Below are 21168 nucleotides of genomic sequence, written 5' to 3'. Positions count from 1 at the left end.
TCTCTGCATTCGTGACCATGTTGGCCTGTGGGCTTATTACAGTCATCTACAGACCACCCAGGTGGATGCCCCATAGCTCAAGTCAGCTAGAGGCTAACGCGCCTGCGTGGCAAAGGGGGAGGAGACGCTCGAAGAAACGATGTGGGTTGTTAGCTGTCGCTAGCTATCCTAGCATCATGGTTGGGTTTACTTGTAGATAGCTAGCACACACGTAGTTACGGTATCGTAGCAATAGTGCAGCTGTCATTTGTTTTCTGTTTTACTCCTGGCTCATCTCCAGTATTACTGAAATATGGGACTGTCTTGTCTAAGGCACTTGTTTTCTTGAGGGATACGTCTGTTTTCATTTTCTCTCATGAGGCACTAGCCAGCTATGCCCTCTGATTTTATATCGCTGCTTAGCGCGGATATCGACCTTAATTCCCCCAAATCCCTCTATTCTAAAGGTAAGACGACCAATTTAAAAGCGACCCTGTCTTTTTAACCTCTTCTGTCGTACTATCATTTTCCTTGTTGAACTGAGTTCAAGGCTGTGGCTAACTTGTACCGTTATTGCTGACTTTGTAAACCAGCATTGGGGTATCACGTTTAGCTTGCAAATATCAGTCACAGAATAGGTTTGCTAATAACGAGTTTCTGAGCCAGCTAACGTTGCTTGTAGGTAGGCGTGTTGTATGACAGAGGTTAGGTGCCTTGCCTGTCAATATTTTATTTGATGTCGCTTTCATCGATACCTCATTAGTTGGGTAAATCATCAATGGGGATTTTTAACTAGATAGCTAATGTTAGATATATTTTATCACAAAGATACTACTTACACCAAAGAGCAGGGAAATTCCAAGCGCCAGCCACCAAGCAGGCTAGCGAACCTGGCGACTAGGTTAGCTGCTTAGGGCTAGCTAGCAAGGATGGTTAAACCGCCAGTTATGTACTGTTGATGGGAGATGGCTAACTAGCTATACTCAGCTACGTACTTGCACAGTGCAAGTGCCATTCGAAGGATGTAACGTACTGAGGCAGAGATACAATCTCGAAGATAAACATTTGCTGTTACAATGTGACTGCCTCTTTGCAAGGCCTCGCCTGGGTCTCTCTTTATTTAGTGTATACAGCTGATACAAACGTAGATGACATTAATCTACCTAGGATAGTTGTTTTAATAACTTGCTGGGACAGTAGTAATAAGGTCAATTTAGGTGGCTAGATTATGTCAGTAAATGACCCTGCCTGTTTGAGATGCCAATGTAACTGTTCGCTTCCGACCTCCATAGGACATGAACAAAGAGAAGCACTGCATGTCAACGAGAAGTGAGTGGCCTGTCAACCATGTGCCTACACTTGCCTTAAGATAACAGCTGGGATGCTCGTTTACAAGACGGACAGTAGTGTTGAGTTTTGAATTGCACAGCCAGACACTGATCTCACTCAGTTCAGATGTGCGATTTGAAACGTGGTGCGTGAGGTTGAACACATGTGGTCGCACAGACCTTGATGCACACCTTTCTTTAACACAGACAGTGCACACTGTTGCGGCTCTTCAGCATGTGAAATGTGATCGGAGCAGCGTAACTATGTAGAACTCCTGCGGACACTGTCAGCTCACCTGCCCCCTTAGTGGGCCTCTTTGTTGCCGACCCGCCGTCTCTAAGAATAAACGCATTCTGTCTTGGTGTTCATATTCTTTGCACCGAGTAGGTTGTTCATATCGTACACGGGTGTTTAGGTAGTCACACTACATGCACAGAATAGAAAATGATTCATTTTAAAGTAGCTAGCAAACGCAGTTATTTTGGCAGCCACGTGTCTGGTCAGAACTTTGTGTAGACACATAAAGGCAAGAGCCATACATTTCCCGCAAACCATGGCATCGTGAAAATATTGGGTGGGATGCAGTGTCTTGTAAACAACTACACTGTGCTGTGACTTCTTGACGGTCTCATATGGTTTAGTTCAACTGTAACTGGCTTTAATTATGGAACAAATGCGCAGAGCAAGAGCAGAGGGCCCGAGGTTCTCTAAAGTCTCATAGATTTAGAGCAGCTATTTTGGTGCGGAATGTTGCGTTGAGATTTATAAACATTCTGGAATGAGCTAGCGTCTAGGAAGCCGCCTGTCCATCGTTCAGTTTAGGGATCATTCTCTGACTGCCACTCTAAAACTGTTTATCTGCTGAGATATAACAGAAATTCCTGTTTTATTTGATTGTGGCATTGTAGTAGCTAACATTGTCTGCACTGTTCTATGGCTTTTTCTTAGCTTCAGTTCTGTAGAATGGATTTGTGTTGCAAGACTGATTGTTACTCTGATTATTGGAGTGTTGTGTTGTGGTTCTAGTCTTCAGTGTTCCGATGTATTGTTGCTGCTATGCTCTAATGGTGCTGGCCAGTGAGGGTGCTAGCAGGGCCCGATGAGCACAAAGCACAGACACAGATGCTGGTCTGATGCTGCTGGTTGGCAGTGTCACCTGGCAGAAGCCTGGATGACATGTGAGCTCAGTCGTCATGGTAATTTACAACCCGGCCTTGACGTCTCCCTGTTAACCACCAAGGTCTCATCAGTATTCTGAGCCAGTCACAGGAGGCGTCACAAGACGTGCACACACACACACACACACACACACACACTCTCTCTCACACACACACACACACACACACTAGGGATGCAACGGTACAGTGGGTCTCAGTTTTTGGGCCAGGGTAATAGTACGGTTACGGTATCTTTATATTTAATACAAAAATTAAATCACCCTTTAAACTATAAACTATTTTGTTTGCCTCTAGATGCAAAATAAAACGTTCTTATACAGAAAAATGGCAGCATGACTAACTAGGCTTGGTTCCGATCTGTACTACAGTAAGGGAGCTTTCACTGCTCTGGAGGTCCAACCAGTGGTGAGAGCTAGAGAGGGTGTCTGAGTCCATTTGTTTTACATTTCTCTCTGATGTTACGTAGAGCTTTACTGCTGAAATGTGTGCACGAGGGGACGTTGTAAAGCGGTTTCATTTTTCCATCAGGTGACATAATCCCGAGCCAGTACTCCCACTGATTTCATTATTACCTCTGCTAAGGAGGTTATGTTTTCAGTGCAGTTTGTTTGTCTGTTTATCTGTCTGTAAACAGGATTACACAAAAAAACAGGCTCGATTTCCATGAAATTTGATGAAAAGGTGTAGCATGGGCCAAAAAACAACCCACTACATTTCGAAGCAGATCCGCGTCAAGGGGCAGCTCCAAGAATGTAGTTTCACTTTCACTAACATTGAGAGATGTGTCATTTGGTCATGGTGGCGACAAGCCCTCTCTGACTGCCCCTCTATTTTTTTTTATTTGTCACAAAATGTTGCTGGAAGGCTACAGGAAGAGATTATTGTATTTCTGCCAACTGTCCCTGCTCCACCTGGGATAGGGCTGAGTGATGGTGCCGTAAATGAAACATCATGTCAGAGGTATTTTCACTCAAGTGGCCCACAGTGGCAAAGTGATGCTTGCCGGCTGTACTTGGTTTGTTTACAGTCTTCTTATCCTCGTCATCGTATTGAAGGCTGAATTAATTTTTTTCTCACACAGCGGATTTGGAAGATGGCAGTGCCTCTCCAAATGAGCTTCTCTCTATCTAGTTAGTTGTGTTTTTAGTTTCCCCTTTCATCTCCAGCTCCTATTTGCATACAGAGCGCTGATTGGCTCCAGGGAAATTGGAACAGGCTCCAGAGATGTTCCTGGGAATCTGAATGAACAACATGCGTGCCGTTTGAGCGCAATAAGTTTAGGAAATGAAAGGAAAATGGGACATACCACGGTTCACGTGAGTGTGTTGAACCTTAGGGGGATGTACTGAATGGTTCGACATAAAACTGTGTAACGTTGCATCCTTAACACACACACACACACACACACACACACACACACACACACACGCTGACGCCGGTGCCTAAACAACACACATCTCTAGAAGCTCATTAAAACCCAACAACTGATGGTCTGCATTAAAGGCGTGCAAAGGTCTGAGCCAGTGGTGGTTTGATGGCGCCTGTTCTTGCTGTGACCGTGTCCGAGTGAGTGATGTTTGTCTGGTGAGTCATGGAGCCGTTTGTAGAGTGGACTCGGCTGGTGGTCTTGACTTGGCCAGGAGAGCTTGAGTCCCAGAACAATGGTGAATGCCAGTGTTGTGTTTCAGAGTGTGTGAGTGTGTGTGCGGAGAGCAGAGGCCAGACACTCTCGTTGCTCAGGGCGCCATCTGCAGTTCCAGTCAAGCGGCTCTCTCCTGTCTCACACGCCCCTGCCCCTGCCCCTGCCCCTGCCCCTGCCCACTGCACCCTGCCCCTGCCCCTGCCCACTGCACCCTGCCCCTGCCCCTGCCCACTGCACCCTGCCCCTGCCCCTGCCCACTGCACCCTGCCCCTGCCCCTGCCCACTGCACCCTGCCCCACACGGCAAAGTATGCCCATCCAAGAGAAGGGGTGCTTTGGGCCCTTTGGGTTTGCACTGAGGACTCCTGGAGGTGGACTGGCAGGAGGAGGGTACTGCACAGGGCGCCCAGTCAGTCAGGCTCATTGTTGGAGTGCTGAACATGGTTTCTGTGCTGGTTGTGGGTGTTGTCAAAGTAAATGTCTGCATACTGTCTGCTTGGATCTCTCTCTCTCTCTCTCTCTCTCTCTCACGCTCTCTCTTGCATGCTGTCTATCCTTTTCCTCTCTCCTGCCATATCTTTCTTTTTTGTCTCTCTCCCTTGCTATTTTGAGCCATCTCGCTTTCTCTCACCCTCTGTTTTGGTCTATCGCTCCCTCCCTCCCTCTCTCTGTCTGCTTTCTTTCTTTCTCTTGTAGTCCACCCTTTTGCATTTTCATTTACATTTGATCTATTTCTTTCTCCTTCCCTCACTTTCTTTGTACTTTGGTTTGTCTTATTTTGACTCTCTCTCTCTGTGGTTACCTACATCACGTGTTCTTTTGCTTTTCATTTTGGTGTGTGTCAGTCTAAAGGCTTTTTTATGGTACTCCGTACAACACGTTTTTGGGCACATAGGAACGCCTTCAGGTAGCTGGAACGCCTTCTCAGGTAGCTGAAACGCCCTCTCCGTGCTCTCCAGAGCCGTCGGACAGCTCTCCGTGTCCCCGCAAAAATTTCTGTCGGTCCGCTCATGGCGACGGATACTCCTTGGCCGTGATTGGCCCACTACGACATCATTTCCATACGACATCAACTCCGGAAACTAACATTTCTGGACCTAGCGTTTCCTGTTTCATTACCTTTATATCCATATATATATATGAACAACAGCCACTGTCAAAGGTGCAGATCCTTTCCTTGAAAACTATTCCCTGTATATCACAATACATGAGCCGGCCCAAGTAGCCTACTGCCAGAGAACCAGCACGAGCGACAGCAATTAAAATATTTGTCCAAACGACCTGAGCCCCACGGAGTCAATGTCTCAACTGTTCATACTACTGACACATTGACGGATTTCATGAATAGCCTGCCTTTATTTAACTCCGGCATCAACATATACTACATGCACTCGCTCACACTCGCTGTGATGCACTGCACTCGCTGTGATGTGTTTTCCTTTCATTTCACAACGTATTTACTGTATAATTCACGATAGCAGTTGCCCCTTATTTGCTTAAAACACACAAGTATATCCTATAGGCTACTGTCAAATGAGAAAGAAAACGGCTGTCACTCGGCTATTACCTAACCAATACCTTTCAAACACGGTGATAGAATGAAGGACAATTGAGTTGGGAATACTATCAACAGGTTGACTTCACTAGCCTACTTATAAAGATATTTCAAATATGGAATATGGAATGTGCTTAATCGCGCCAGCCGCAGTATCTCAATTTGCCAAGATGATGAATATGGATTATCCGTGTGCTCTGCCCTGCTACTGTTCTAACAATAGGCCTACAATATTCCTTTTGTTTGAGTGTGGTTGTTTAGTGCGATATTCTAGTTAGGCTACTGTATATAAAGGAAGGCATTGCAACGGGAAAATCTCCTGAATCTCTTCTCATTTGTGCTCCACCTGTCACGTCTCTGCGACCCACAAGTTGGGCTTCCACCACACTTCGAGACACGCTGCCGTTGGGGGAAATAATTACTATAGTTCATGTTTACTTGTATGAACTTTTAACTATTTCATGAAAGGTGTGGACTTGTACAACACTGTCAGTTGTTCAGATGTTGTGCCTTTATCGTATCGTCTCGTCACATGATCAAATAGAGATTACAAAAATTACCCAGAAATCATTGCAAATCTGAATATGACGAAAATACCAAGGAAAATAAGAACGTATTCATTTAATTTAATCGTTTTTTAACAGTTTCTATCGTGTAAGATAAGCATATCATTTTGTTGTAGATTGCAACTATTTCTCCCACAAAAAATACCATGAAAGAGATAAGTTTGCCCTTTCAGGTGTATATGTAACATTAGACAAAGCATGAAAGGTGTATGTCTGCTGACACCTGTTGCATTTCAGTAGCGACAGCTGGTGAGAGGGAAGTAAGTAAAAGTTGTGGAGGAGAGGGAAAGCCAACTAACGATTTCCATCGCACGAAAATGTCATGGGGTAGCTTGTCTTTCGGCACTTAAACCGTTACTCCCCCTACTGTTCTGGAAGAGAATTGTTTTCAGCACCCACAGCCGTTGGTGTACTATAAAGGGACACAAATGCTAACTAGTACGTACTATCCGGCCGCCCGCCCACTGCCCGACTATCCGACACAACCGTTTTGAGTACTCTATAAGGGCCTTAATCCTCTCTCCCCTCTGGTCTGTCTCACTCTTGTCACACATTCTCTCTCTATTCTGATCTATCTCACTTTCTCTCTTACTTTCTATTTTGGTAGATCTCTCCTGGTCTCACTCACTTTCTGTCTCCCTTTCTCTCTCTCCTGCTCCCAGAGTCGGTGTATGACCTGCTTCCCAAAGAGCTGCAGCTTCCTGGCTCCTCACAGCAGGAGAGGCCCACTATGAGTCAGAAGAGCGGAGGAGAGGCCGGTCCTCCCCCTCCGGCAGCGCTGGCCGCAGGTATGTCCTCTCGCCGCCCCGGACCCTGTGCCCCCTCTCACAGAGACCCCAGAAATAGGGATCCCAGCCAGGGCTGCTCAGAATGTCTAGCTGCATCCCCTTTGTACTGTGCATCTCCTCCTGAAGTAGACACTAAACCGTGTGAAATGTCAACGCTACTATATGCCATAACGAACACTAAACAGAGTGAAGTGAAGTGTAAATGCTACTATCTGTTATGTGGCAGCCTGTCTGGAAATAGCTGTTGTGTAGTCGTGTACATCCGCATTAATGCCAGATTAGCCTCTTGCTCCACCTAACACTACCTCCTCGCTCTTCTGCATCTATAACCTTTTCAGTAGCCTGGGCTGGAGTATGTCGCTGTTGCTGCCTTTTTTGGTGACAGACAGACTTCCTGTTACTGCCTTTTGTGTTACTCACTTCCTGTTACTGGCTGTTGTGGCTGTACTCTGTCTGCCATGTACCATGTGGCTGAGCTCAGAGCAGTTGATCTGAAACCGATAGTGCTGCTGCTGCCTGCAACCCTTTTCTGCGCCCAGGAGCTCGTCTGCACCCAGAGTCTGTAGCTTGAAATGGGGCTATAGGCAGGTAGCGCAGGTGTAAAGTGTGGGATGCACATATTCCATTGCGTTTAGTCAGCAGGAAAAGAGTCCCATTGAAATAGCGAGGGCCTAGCCATGTCCTTTCATTACCATAGAAATGACTCCCACTGCTATAAAGATATGTGACCGGATCACTGAGCTTGGTTCTGTAGCTGCTCTCGAGGCGATACTGTGGTGGGTGATTTGAAGCAGGTGTTTACTGTGTTATGGTTACATGCTATTGGAGTGTAAAAGAGGGCATCCTCATGCTCGACTGCTTCCTGTTTTGGCAGGAAGCTGAGGGATCTTAAAACAAGCTGCCCCAGACTAGTGTCAGACTGTCCGTGTTGTGGCAGCACTAATTAGAGGTAACCCGGCCATGCAACCAGCCAAGCAACCAACCAGCAAAACCAACAGCTACCAAGAGAAGGAAACCACACCGGCACAGCTCTGGCAACCAGACCGCACACCATGCACATAATTAAATGAGTGAAAATCAATTGGGCTCTTCATAGTGTTTCTCTGCCTTCTTAACCAGTAAATTCAATTTAATTGCATTGCAGTTCTGTGAATATACTGTAAATAGCATTAAACCCACACCAATAGGTTATATGTGTAAATTTCGAAAACACAAACAGCATGGACCAAATTTGATTGGTGTCTTCTCTGGATGACTCGTATGAATGATCAGCTCTTGTTCATTGGCTGTCTCGTTTTTATTCCAGGGCGTTGCCTCTGAATCAGGGAGAGTCTGCATATAAAATGGTCTGCAGTTCTCTGCTTCGTAGGTCAGACGCTTGTTTATTCTGTCTCCATGGCTACGCTCAGTCCCAGCCAAAATCTACCAATTGGCATGCTTCAGTTGACACCTGAGAATAGTATTTTGGACCCTGATTATTTAACAGGTGGCTGCTTAAATTTCACCAGCCCCCTTTTTTCATTTCTGAGTTTTGCTTTTAATTTTGGCCTTGGTTTTATATACTATGTATGCATTAAGCATGTTGCCTTGTTTTTTTATGTAAAGAATGAATTAACAGCAACATTTGGTCCATAATATGGAGTTTTAGAGAAAAACATAATAAAAAAAGGAACATACACATAAATCCATACACGTTATATAATGCAATAGAGAGGAAGACATACACACAGATTTGGATAAACATGATTAACAATCAGGGGTGTTAAACAGTAATCACTAGAGACCTAGGCAGGGCAGATTCACTGCTTGAATGGGACGGCTAGCCAGGCTGCTTGTTTGTGGCTGCACTTAACCTGTCTGTCAACCACGTCACAGATGCTGCCTCCTCCTGCAACATCTCCTCCAGCCCTGTAGGGGGCAACAGCACAGCGCCTCCTGGCTCCTCCTGCTCCAGCATGCTCTCCACTGCCTCAGCCCCCGAGCAGGGCTCCCGGGTCCTGGGCGCCCCCCTGGAAGAGGGTGGCCCAGGAGGCTCGGGGCTGGGTGTGGAGGCAGCTTTCGGGGCCGTGGGCGACAGCAGCGGAGGGGCCCAGCCGAGTCAGATCACCCCCTCTAAGCGGCGGACCGTGCTGAACATCTCGCCGCCGCCGGAGGACCTGCTGGACGACAGCCGCATGTCGTGCCAGGAGGAGGCACCGCTGCCAGACTCGGAGCAGAGCGGCAGCATGTGGATGGAGGAGTCCCTCACCAGCTTCAGCATGGCCAGCAGTAGCTCCTACAATGACAACACCGAAGTGCCGCGCAAGTCCCGCAAGCGCACGCCACGCCAGAGGCCCGGGTCCAAGCCCGCTGGCGCCCAGGCACCCAGCATGGAGGTGTTTGATGCCGACAGCGCCAATGCGCCCCACTTCGTGCTGTCCCAGTTGGGCTCTGACGCCAAGGCCAGCCCCAAGGCCAGGTGGGTTTATTTACATTACTGACTCAGGAGACATGACGCATCTGTGTTTTCCACCCTTACACACACAAACACAAAAAACACAGAAAGCACACACAACAAACCTCTACCGCTACAGTAGTTTACAGAGCTGGTTTTGTTTGTGTTTATTACAGGGGTGTGCATAATAACCATTTTTGATATTCGAATATACGACAGTGTCCACAAACGGTTATTCGGGGCTGACTAGAGAAAATGGAAACTGTATTGAGAAAATAGTAGGCCTTGTAAGCGTGTATAGACCAGTACTTCTGTGTTGTGACATAGGGCTTGTGGCAGAAAGCCTATAGCTCCTATATAGCTCTTTCACATACAAACCCATTCAAAACAACACGGGATACATACAACATGTTCATTCCCACTCGGTCTTCAACTAATTATCAGCTAAAGTTAAACGCATGCGAGGGCGAAGCTGCACAGGCACCCTGAGGGATTCCACCTTTTCCTGTTATAATTTGAGAGTTATTTTAGAGTTAAATTGAGATGGAAACGTCAGCTAGACAACCAGAGGCCGTGCCTCGCTGGGAGGCTATCAAGCGCAATCTACACTTTTCTGACACTTCAGAGACAAGCTGTACAAGGTGCGCCCACTGCTGACATCTTTTGGAGAGGTTTCAAGCAATCCCACGAGATGAAGATCTCTGTATGAAACAAATTGTCCCATTCAAGGGGAAAAACCCCATGACTCCGTATTATCCCAAGAATCCAGATCGCTGGGGAATATCTCTCCTTGTAATGGGCATCCTGACATAGAAATAAGTGGCAACATAGTGTCTCATCCCACAAGCTGTACTTTGCCAACTGGTTCTCCAGTGTTGATCTGCAGATGCTTTTGGAAAAGAGGAGAATCCACTGCACTGCATTGCCACTGAGACCCACTCGTCTGGCTGGATGCAGTTTCTCCACACATTCAGATTCTGAACAGGTACAGGGAGAGGAGCTTCTGAGGAAAAGAGCATTTCATAATGGGGTTCCTCTCAGCTGTGGAGTGGTATGATGATCACTAGGCCTCAGCACATCTAGCTGCCACTGTGATTAGATGGTTCTCAACAGGGCTCATCGCCCTGCACCGAAAGATAAGATCCAAAAAGTGGTACCACAAGATCCTCTTCCACATGGTCGTTCGGGAAGACTGCCAAAAGACACCTTCTATCAGTGTCAACTGGGCTGTTGGTGGTGTTTGCAAGGTTTTTGCATGCCTTTTAGGCTGTTAGCATGCTAATAACTCCTTATTGCTGCATTGAATATCACATTTGAAATGCATTAAAAACAGATACACACGTTTAAGTGTTAGATTAAAAAAAATATATTTTATATAAATATATAAAAAAAGTTTTTATTAGTATTACACCTGACAACTCTTTGCTATTACCATTACTGGGAATCCCATAGAATTATATGATAGTCTATTTTTTTCTTTCTCATTGTAGGCGCACAGAATCATTACTGTAAACAGGTCTTATTGAATATACATCTGATGTATACCAGCTAACTCTCACACACTGCCATGTTTGGAAACTTTTATTTGAAGTGAGCGTTTTGCTAAAGTATCCCATACTTTCTCAACTTCCCATGAATAACCGAATAGGGATGCTAGCTTTTAAATTGGTTATCTAGAATCTGGATATTCCACCCCCCTATTTTCATACAGCACTGACTTAAAATGGATAAATACAGGACATTACAGACTTGATTTGTATCATTTTAGAAATAGACATTCACTCATGAAACTGAAATGGTTTAAAATATGGCAGATTTATTTATATTTTCACGTCACAATTTTCATACTTGAACAGTACCTCCTTGAACTTGAACAACTACACTCTGGAAATGCAGCTTGGCTAACTTTGCAAACTAACCTTGGTTAACTGACTTACAGTTTAATAACGTCCCTTCTAGGATTTCTAGACTAATCTATGTAACGTTATTGCCAAGTTAGCTGTATAAATTCCATAAATGCAAAAGTGAGCCATGTACAGATAGCGTGGGCTTGTGACATAACGTTTCACATCCCGTGAAATGAGGTATCATCAACTTCTCTGGTGACACGTAGCATGCAAGCTAACAAGCTAGTGTTGTCTAGCTAACTCCGTAACTTATTAACATCTATTAGCGCGACAGGTAATGTTGTAAAGCGTGGCACGCGGGTGGTCTGCATCTATGCATGCAACCTACGTTATGGCCAAGCTGCATCTCCTCCTTCTCCTGAAAAGTTTTCTGACAAATAGGCATTTTGTCATCATCCTCTGATACTGTGAAGTAGGCTACTGCCACACAGCCGACTCTCATAAACATTTGCTTCGCGTGCGCATAATTTACACGTCACCTTATCGGCCAGGTATATCGTTTCATATCTGCAGATACCGATAATTAAGTTTTGAAGCCGATACCGATGTCTTGCCGATATTGTCTTGCATCCCTAGTTTATTCCCTGATGTATCGGAGGGTTGATGATCTCAGTCTGTCAGAGTCCGAGTGGTGGCCAAACTGGTAGAGCAGTAAGTGGGAGCAGGTTTGCAATGCAAAGCAGTGGATTCCTCATGGGACTCTGCTCAGAGGCTCAGTCTGACCAGACCAGGGCACCCTGTGAGGATGCTGTGGCAGCAGGAAAGAGTGCCCTGTAGCCTCCTTGACATTTAGCCCAAACAAAGGCCGGACAGAGACTAATCCTCCTGCTTAGCGTAGAGAGTGGGGATTAGCATAGCCATTCTTGGTCTGCAATGTTGTGTTTAAACACCGTCTGTTCTGCCGGCAGCTCGCTGGAGGCGGGCGGCGCGCTGCGGACGGGGGTCTTGGCGGCGCAGTTCCCCCAGAAGACTGAGGGAAAGGAGCTGAAGATCCTGGTGCAGCCAGAGACACAGCACCGGGCACGCTACCTCACCGAGGGCAGCAGGGGCTCTGTCAAGGACCGCACCCAACAGGGCTTCCCTACTGTCAAGGTAAACCATCTACCCCCATCAGCCTGTTCACGTTAACATAGCAGGGCTTCCCTACTGTCAAGGTAAACCATCTACCCCCATCAGCCTGTTCACGTTAACATAGCAGGGCTTCCCTACTGTCAAGGTAAACCATCTACCCCCATCAGCCTGTTCACGTTAACATAGCAGGGCTTCCCTACTGTCAAGGTAAACCATCTACCCCCATCAGCCTGTTCACGTTAACATAGCCCAAGATCTCTTTCAGGTCACCTTAGGCCTCAGTGTAGTCTAAATCGAGTTTGCGTATGGTACAGAATTCTAAGTGCTATTATAAGGCCAAAGTGGCACTCCACTGCACATGAGGTTGTGCAGACGAGGCATTAAACTAAATCTCACATACTTGCTCATTATCACGAAGGTCAGTGCCATTTTTACCTTCACAGTCAGAATGGCTAATTGTTGTAAGACTGAACTAAAAAAAAAAGTGTAATCAGCAGCAAAGGTAGACAGCCATTTGAACGAGGTAGAAGTTAACTTTTCTTTTGTTTTCCGCACAGCTGGAGGGAGTGAGTGAGCCGGTGGTGCTGCAGGTGTTTGTGGCGAACGACACGGGCCGGGTGAAGCCCCACGGCTTCTACCAGGCCTGCAGGGTGACGGGACGCAACACCACCGCCTGCAAGGAGGTGGACATCGAGGGGACCACCGTCATCGAAGTCAGCCTGGAGCCTACCAACAGCATGACCCTGGCGTGAGTACCACCGCCTATTCCCCTCCCATCCGTTTGTGGGTGTTCATCAGTGTGGTGTGTGAGTGAGCTGGAGTGGAAGTGCATTTACATATGTATTATATGTATAGTTCCCCATGCTTAGAAGATGTGGTTTTGTGTGTGTGTGTGTCTTGCAGTGTGGACTGCGTGGGCATCCTGAAGCTCCGCAATGCAGATGTGGAGGCACGCATCGGGGTGGCGGGCTCAAAGAAGAAAAGCACACGTGCCCGCCTGGCTTTCCGCGTCCACATCCCGCGTCCCGACGGCTCCATGCTGGCATTGCAGACCACGTCCCTGCCCATCCTCTGCAGTGAGTCCGTCCCTGACCGCTAAACTTTCTCTGGATCCCTGAGTTGATCTGTTTAGGCATTGGACAGTAGCATATGTTGTCCCGCGTCGCACCAACAGGAGAAGCACTCCAAATTTTGTTGTATGCAAATACAATGACAATAAAGGCTATTCTATTCTATGCGTGAACATAATTCAACTCTAGTCATCTGTCCATTGGTGTCTCTGTGTGGTGTGTTCTCTTGCACCATCACACTACCATGCATTTACAAGTTCTAGTGTTGAATAGCAGCAGTGTGACATCTCATGTGAATATTAACAGAAAGTCTATTTAAAGCCTCTGCATTTGTCCCGATTGTTCCTGAAAATGTTTCAGCGGAGAGTCATGGAACTTCCCTTTGCCTTGTGTCATCTGTAGCCACATTAAACCGTAGCGGTGGCTTTACATTCCTCTCTTCCCCGGGAGAGAGGGAGTGGCCAGTCTGGTCCTGCTCCAGTGAGCTCCACACTCAGACACAAGCTGATGTTGTTTTGTCTGCACATACCCTGACTGGATGAATAAATAATGTGTGCTACAAAGGATACAAGCACAACGCTGCTTAGTGTGCCGTGTTGACCAGAGTTAGCAAAGTGATACAACAATGGAACAGTGATACAATAGTTTCTGTCAATGTTGATTTGCGTCCCTGCTCCATAATATTTGCATATTCCTAAATCAGAGTGTGTGTGTGTGTGTGTGTGTGTGGTGAGTAGCTCAGCCAGCAGGTGTGCCTGAAATCCTGAAGAAGAGCCTGCACAGCTGCTCAGTGATGGGCGGAGAGGAGGTGTTTATCATCGGCAAGAACTTCCTAAAGGGAACCAAAGTCCTGTTCCAGGACATCAGCTCAGGTGAGGAGGCCAAATCCACTGCCAAAAGTGCTTCCCACATACCATATGCACCCCACATCAGAGCTTTGTGCTTGATGTATGTGTGTGGTATCATTGTTGGAGTTTAGGGAACACGCCACTGAGTTATGTTGTAAGAAATACTGTCCTACATTAAGTCTGACTTCAAGGCTGGGCAGTCCTCTACAAACAGAGCTGCTCTTGTTTCCTTTGAATTAGAACTTGCAGACAGACATGTCTTTTGTCTAGCCAACGTTCCAATTGGGAAGTGTGCGAGTCGTGTGCCTTTTTAGGGCAAGGTGTGCCAGGGGCTGAGTGACAGAGTGAATTTTTCATGCGTGTGTCTTTCCAGATGAGAGTGGCTGGCAGGCTGAGGCTGAGATTGACATGGAGCTGTTTCATCAGGTAGGCACTCCTGTTTCTATGGAGACGGCCTTTGGGACTTTACTTCACGTTGCTTTTGCTGATGCAGGACTGAGTTTGCATATGTGTGCGCATGCGTGAGTTTGTGCGTGAGTGTGTATGTGCGTGCATGCATGAGTGTGTGCGTGCATGCATGAGGGTGTGTCTGTGTGTGTGTGTGTGTGTGTGTGTGTGTGTGTGTTTGTGTATCTGTGTATGTATTGGTCCTTTATTTCCTATTTCTCCCCAGAATCACCTGATTGTGAAGGTGCCCCCCTACCGGGACCTGAGTATCACCTCTCCTGTGGCAGTAGGCGTCTGGATCGTGACCAACGCCGGGAGAACAAATGAACTGCAGCCATTCACTTTCACTCCCCACTCCGGTCAGTGTAGTTTACATAACCCTCATGACTTGCCACTGGAAGATTGTGTCTGTGTGTGTGTGTGTGTGTGTGTGTGTGTGTGTGTGTGTGTCTGTGTGTTAAAATGCAGGTGTGTGTGTGTGTGTGTGTGTGTGTGTGTGTGTGTGTGTGTGTGTGTGTGTGTGTCTGTCTGTTTTCTGGCGGGGCTTTGAGTGTGTTGAATAGTGAGTGAAATGTCATCCATGTGGGCCTCAGTGAAGTGCCAGTAGATGAAAGGTCTGTGCTCCTGTGCTCCTGTGCAGAGCCCTCAGTAGATGTGCCTGTGAAGTCTGAGGTGCCAACCCTGGCCAAGTCCTGTCCGTTTGAGGACCACATGAAAGGTACGAGCCATAGCCACTAACATTTGACTGTCTGTGGTGAGAGACTGCACTGTGACACCTGAGGCAGTGTCCTACATTATGTGACTTACAAATAGCCATGATTGTGTATCAGATACTGAAGAAAATGTCATGATGGATATATTTCTTCTTTACAGCAATGCAAACTGGGAACAGTAATATCGACAGCACCATGATGACTCAGCTGATTTTAAAACGAGAAGAGGTCACCCCTATGGAGGTGTACACTAATGCCCCAGCATCCAACGTCTTTAAGGTTGACCTAGTTGAAGTTTTCAGTCATTTTTCCATCTCTTTGCCATCTTACTTTTGTTTTTAAAGAAGTTGTTTAATAACTTCCTGTTGCATTAATGTCTTCCAGCCCGACGACGTCCTTGGAGCCCCACAGCAAATTCTGGAGGTGAATGTCAACCTTCCCCCCTCAGGCAGTGAGTCTTTCCCCAGTCCAGCCCCTCTCCAACCTGGCAGCACCCAACCGCCACAGGCCCCCATGTTCTCATCGGCAGAGCCCTTGAGCACCATCCAGAAGCAAGACATTGCCCCCAGCGCATCCTTCCAGGTGTCCCTGTCAGAGGACACCACCGTCCTACAGCCTGTGCCCCCTCAGGTGCCCCAGCAGTTCATGCGGGAGACCCCCGAGACTCTCTCCCCAGAGGAGAGCGGCTCTGAGGAGGCTGGGATGCTGGTGATGAGCATGCCCCAGCGGGTGGAGTCCTCCCCCCAGGCCGTGCCCCAGCAGCTCCCCCAGGACAGTGTGGCTCAGCTGGAGAGGGCGGTGCGAGAGCTGCAGGCGGGAGGGGGCTCCTTGGTGCAGCAGGTCCTGGTGGCTGCCGCAGCGCAGCAGCAGCTCAACTCGGTACTGTACAGCCCCACGCCCTCAGCTGACACCCTGCAGAAACATGTTCAGGAGAACATGAATAGCCTTCAGCTGGGAGGAAACGATAGATCTATGAACAGTCAACAACAACATCAACAACATCAACAACAGCAACATCAACAACAGCAGCATCAACAACATCAACAACAGCAGCATCAACAACATCAACAACAGCAGCAACATCAACAGCAACAACAGCAACAGGAACAACAACAGCAGCAACAACAGCAACAACAACAACAGCAGCAACAACAGCAACAACAACAACAACAACAACAACAGCAACAACAGCAACAGCAACAACAACAGCAACAGCAGCAACAACAGCAACAGCAGCAACAACAACAGTCCTTGCTGGAAAATCTGCAACAGCAGCATCAGCAAGCTTTGGAAAATCTACATCATCAACAGAACGTGCTGGAAAATTTGAAACAGCATCAGAAAGTTCTTGAGAACATCCATCAACATCAGCAAGTCTTGGAGAACATGCAGCAGCCTCACCAGGAGGCTCTGGAGAGCCTGCAGCACCCTAAAGTCCTGGAGACTATTCAGCAGCAGCAGCAGCAGAACACTTTAGTCAACCTGCAACATCAGAAGGTTCTGAATGACCTGCAGCAGCAAAAGAGTTTTGAGAGCCTTCAGCAGCAGCAGAACGTCTTCAAGAGCCTGGAGCAGTTGCAGTCAGAGCTCATGCAGCAGCAGATCCCAATGCAGTGCACCCCTAGTTTCTCTCCCAACGAGGCCCCAAAGCAGCAAGCCCCCACTGGCCACCCTTCCGAGGGTCTTCTCCATAGTGCCCCCCAGCAGCAGCAGCAACAACAACAACAAGCACTTTTCCAACAGGCTGGTGGGCTCTTGACAATCCAGACATCCAGCTTCCTTCAGCAGCCTCCCTCCCATCCTTCCCCACCCCAGCAGCTTTTCCAGACGCAGAACCCAATGTCTGAAGCTCAAAGTCAGCAGACTGTGCTGTTCGGGTCCGAGCCTGCCCCAGCTCAGGCACAGGTCCAAGCGTCTCTTTTCCCCGGCAGTATCGCAATGCTAGCTGCCGATCAACAGCAGGCCTCCTCTGCCCTCTTCCTGGATCAGGGTGTTCTACCGGGCCAGCTGGCAAACGACAGCAGTCAGAACCAGCAGCAGCAACAGCAACATATGGCTTTCCTTACCCCCATGCAGACGTCTGTGTCTGATGCCCAGGCAGTGTCGCTACTTCAGGGGCAGATCCAGTTGTCCACTCCTATGGAGCAGCAGCGATCGCCACAGCAACAGATGCAGCCAGCTGCCCAGCCAGTCCCCCTGTACCAGAGCCAACCCCAGCAGCAGCAGCAGCCGCCACAGCAGCAGCAGACGGGCCTGCTGTTCTGCACTAATCCCCTGAACCCCCAGGACCTGCCCTCTTCGCTGCTCTTCAGCAGCCAGCCCCAGGGCCTCTTCCAGGACCAGCAGCCCATGCAGGTGGTACCCAGCACTGGGAGTGTGACCGTGCAAGCTGCACCCAACCAGCCCTCTGTCCCTCAGCATCAGGCATCCCAGAATCCTCTGCTGTTCTCCCAGTCTGGTGTGGTGTCAGTGTCACAGCAGGACACTGCAGAGCCAATGTCCTTCCAGGAGCAGAGTGTGGTTGTGGGCGACCCCTCAGCCCAGGGTGGTTCCTCGCAGTTAGGGCTGTTTCAGGACCAGCAGCCCATGCAGGTGGTTCCCAGTTCGGGCAGTGTGTCAGTCACCTCCAGTGAACAGCCCTCTGTTGGCCTTTATCTGCCACAGGCAGCCATTACGGCTCTGCAGGGAGGCGCGGGTACCCGGGAGATGCCTCCAGCTGCCACCACAGGGGCCATCTTTGCTGGGCAGAGTGCAATGTCAGTAGGGGGGCTTCAGAGCTCAAGTGGCTCCACAGCACAACCGGCCCCTGACACACTCTTCCAGTCGGGCATGACTGGGTCCCTTAGCCAACCGGGACAGACTCAGCAGTCTGGCCTCTTCCTCTTTGAACTACCCAATGGTAAGCCATTTCATTAGATCCGTTTACACTACAGTTTAGATAAATATACAGTTACGATTGGTTGACAACCATTAAAACAGTGTGCATTATTTGTAGGGACAGGAATCTCTTGGCACCTTCCGATTCAGAGGTCAACGATTCGAAACCGATTATCGATTCTTAACTCGATTATCGATTATCAATTCTAAACCGATAAAACGAGTATCGATGCATCTCGATTAAATTATTATTAATTTTTTTAATTAAAAAATCGATTATGGTCTTTTCTGAATCGAGACAGAATCGTTCTACAGAGAATCAAGAGTAAACGAAGAAATTATATTTCCCCCACCCCTAATTATTTACCTCTTTCTGAATGACCAGATTTTTTTATTATGTTAACGAGTTGACTAAGCAAAATGATTGTAGCCCTCACTGAATGGGGTGCTATGTCAGAGACCGGAAGAAGAGAAAGTTGTCATTTTCTATAGTTTCTTCAGTTATTGAGGCAGCCTCAGGTGTATAATAACATTTACGAGTCTGTCAGTGGTTAAAACAAGTGGTTTACTTTGACATGCTGGCTTGCTTTTTTCCATTGTAAGGCCGTTTTGCAGGTGCTAGTTTTAGCGTTCTAACTGGAGCGATTTTGATTCTTATTTATCCTTAGTAAAAGTTTGGAGCCAAAAATATCTAAAAATAGGGCCCAAGTTGACAAATTCAGAATTTTCCATTATAAAGAGGATGTTTTATAGTTTCCTTTTTTCACCTTTCCTTTAGTGTGTTACATAGCTTAACAGAGCCTAAAGGTACTCTTTAACAATGGACTTAAGAGGGTATTAATTGAATCCAAGCAAAATCAGTACAAGAAAAAAGTATTTCCACAAATATGTCTTGAAGACATATCATGAAAACATTATCCTAAGAACAATGTGTATACATTGCAACTATTGTGATGTATGTGGAATACATTATATTAAGAGGTCATTTGACAGGATGCTGCAGGAATTATTCACTCAATGTTGTAAAATCAGATTCATTTTTCAAATATGATTAAATATGATCTGCTGAATGAACTCCACTGCCCTTATTAATTATATTGAGTCTGTGTTCTCCCACCCCTGCAGATTGCAGTCAGCTCATGAATCCTCAAGGCCCTTCGCTTACCAACCAGCTAGTGTCCCTGGGACACCCAGGGCCCAATCAGAACCAGAGCCAGCTGCCGAGCAGTGCCCAGATCCAGAACCTCCTGGAGCAGTCCAGTAGCTTGAACGACACCCAGAATATGGTGAAGATCGACGACATCCTCGAGACGCTACAGGAGCAAGAGAAGAATCTGTCCGGGGACTTTTAGGTCCGCTAGGCTGAAGTGGGCATTGATCAGTAAAAGCTTACATGGCCTCCTTGTGTTCAGCAGCGTGAGCTGTTAAGAGGCCCTACTGTAAATCTACTTGTCTCATGGAGTCATGCTGCTGAGACCGAGGGCCATGTGACTTGAACTCATGAGGCTGCATCAACATCCCATGAGGTCTAGTAAGGGTGGGAACTGCAGCATATCACATGGGGGGAGTATTATGCTACACCTATGTCTCGTATCGTATAGGGGGAGTATTATGCTACACCTATGTCTCATATCACATGGGGGGAGTATTATGCTACACCTATGTCTCATATCACATGGGGGGAGTATTATGCTACACCTATGTCTCATATCACATGGGGGGAGTATTATGCTACACCTATGTCTCGTATCGTATAGGGGGAGTATTATGCTACACCTATGTCTCATATCACATGGGGGGAGTATTATGCTACACCTATGTCTCATATCACATGGGGGGAGTATTATGCTACACCTATGTCTCATATCACATGGGGGGAGTATTATGCTACACCTATGTCTCATATCACATGGGGGGAGTATTATGCTACACCTATGTCTCATATCACATGGGGGGAGTATTATGCTACACCTGTGTCTCATATCACATGGGGGGAGTATTATGCTACACCTGTGTCTCATATCACATGGGGGGAGTATTATGCTACACCTATGTCTCATATCACATGGGGGGAGTATTATGCTACACCTATGTCTCATATCACATGGGGGGAGTATTATGCTACACCTGTGTCTCATATCACATGGGGGGAGTATTATGCTACACCTGTGTCTCATATCACATGGGGGGAGTATTATGCTACACCTATGTCTCATATCACATGGGGGGAGTATTATGCTACACCTATGTCTCATATCACATGGGGGGAGTATTATGCTACACCTATGTCTCATATCACATGGGGGGAGTATTATGCTACACCTGTGTCTCATATCACATGGGGGGAGTATTATGCTACACCTATGTCTCATATCACATGGGGGGAGTATTATGCTACACCTGTGTCCCATGTCACATGGGGGGAGTATTATGCTACACCTATGTCTCATATCACATGGGGGGAGTATTATGCTACACCTATGTCTCATATCACATGGGGGGAGTATTATGCTACACCTATGTCTCATATCACATGGGGGGAGTATTATGCTACACCTATGTCTCATATCACATGGGGGGAGTATTATGCTACACCTATGTCTCATATCACATGGGGGGAGTATTATGCTACACCTGTGTCTCATATCACATGGGGGGAGTATTATGCTACACCTATGTCTCATATCACATGGGGGGAGTATTATGCTACACCTGTGTCCCATGTCAGCACTTTGTTTTTCACTGCCTCCTCTCCTTTTTTTCCC

At 47.3% G+C, this 21168-nt stretch overlaps 1 protein-coding gene across 1 annotated transcript; it reads left to right on the top strand.

Annotated features, from left to right (window-relative positions):
* The first annotated feature begins 281 nt into the window (after positions 1-281).
* nfat5a (nuclear factor of activated T cells 5a) lies at positions 282-19940 on the top strand. Its single transcript, XM_080842088.1, has 13 exons — positions 282-446; positions 6911-7036; positions 8912-9494; positions 12286-12469; positions 13006-13196; positions 13352-13524; positions 14256-14390; positions 14740-14792; positions 15040-15172; positions 15454-15531; positions 15687-15805; positions 15911-18425; positions 19529-19940. The coding sequence occupies exons 1-13, from the start codon at positions 374-376 to the stop codon at positions 19753-19755; spliced, it is 4590 nt and encodes a 1529-aa protein (XP_080698214.1). The 5' UTR covers positions 282-373; the 3' UTR covers positions 19756-19940.
* Positions 19941-21168: the final 1228 nt, after the last annotated feature.

The sequence above is a fragment of the Sprattus sprattus genome (assembly GCF_963457725.1).
Source record: "Sprattus sprattus genome assembly, chromosome: 7".
In the NCBI taxonomy this organism is placed as follows: Eukaryota; Metazoa; Chordata; class Actinopteri; order Clupeiformes; family Clupeidae; genus Sprattus; species Sprattus sprattus.
This window is presented reverse-complemented; position numbering and strand designations above follow the sequence as displayed.

What these genes read in the sequence shown, in the direction of transcription:
- nfat5a (XM_080842088.1), top strand. Translation starts at nt 374, where the DNA reads ATGCCCTCTGATTTTATATCGCTGCTTAGCGCGGATATCGACCTTAAT. An exon ending in AGGGCTTCCCTACTGTCAAG is followed by an intron (nt 12,470 to 13,005) that starts GTAAACCATCTA and finishes TTTTCCGCACAG; the next exon opens with CTGGAGGGAGTGAGTGAGCC. An exon ending in GTTCCAGGACATCAGCTCAG is followed by an intron (nt 14,391 to 14,739) that starts GTGAGGAGGCCA and finishes GTGTCTTTCCAG; the next exon opens with ATGAGAGTGGCTGGCAGGCT.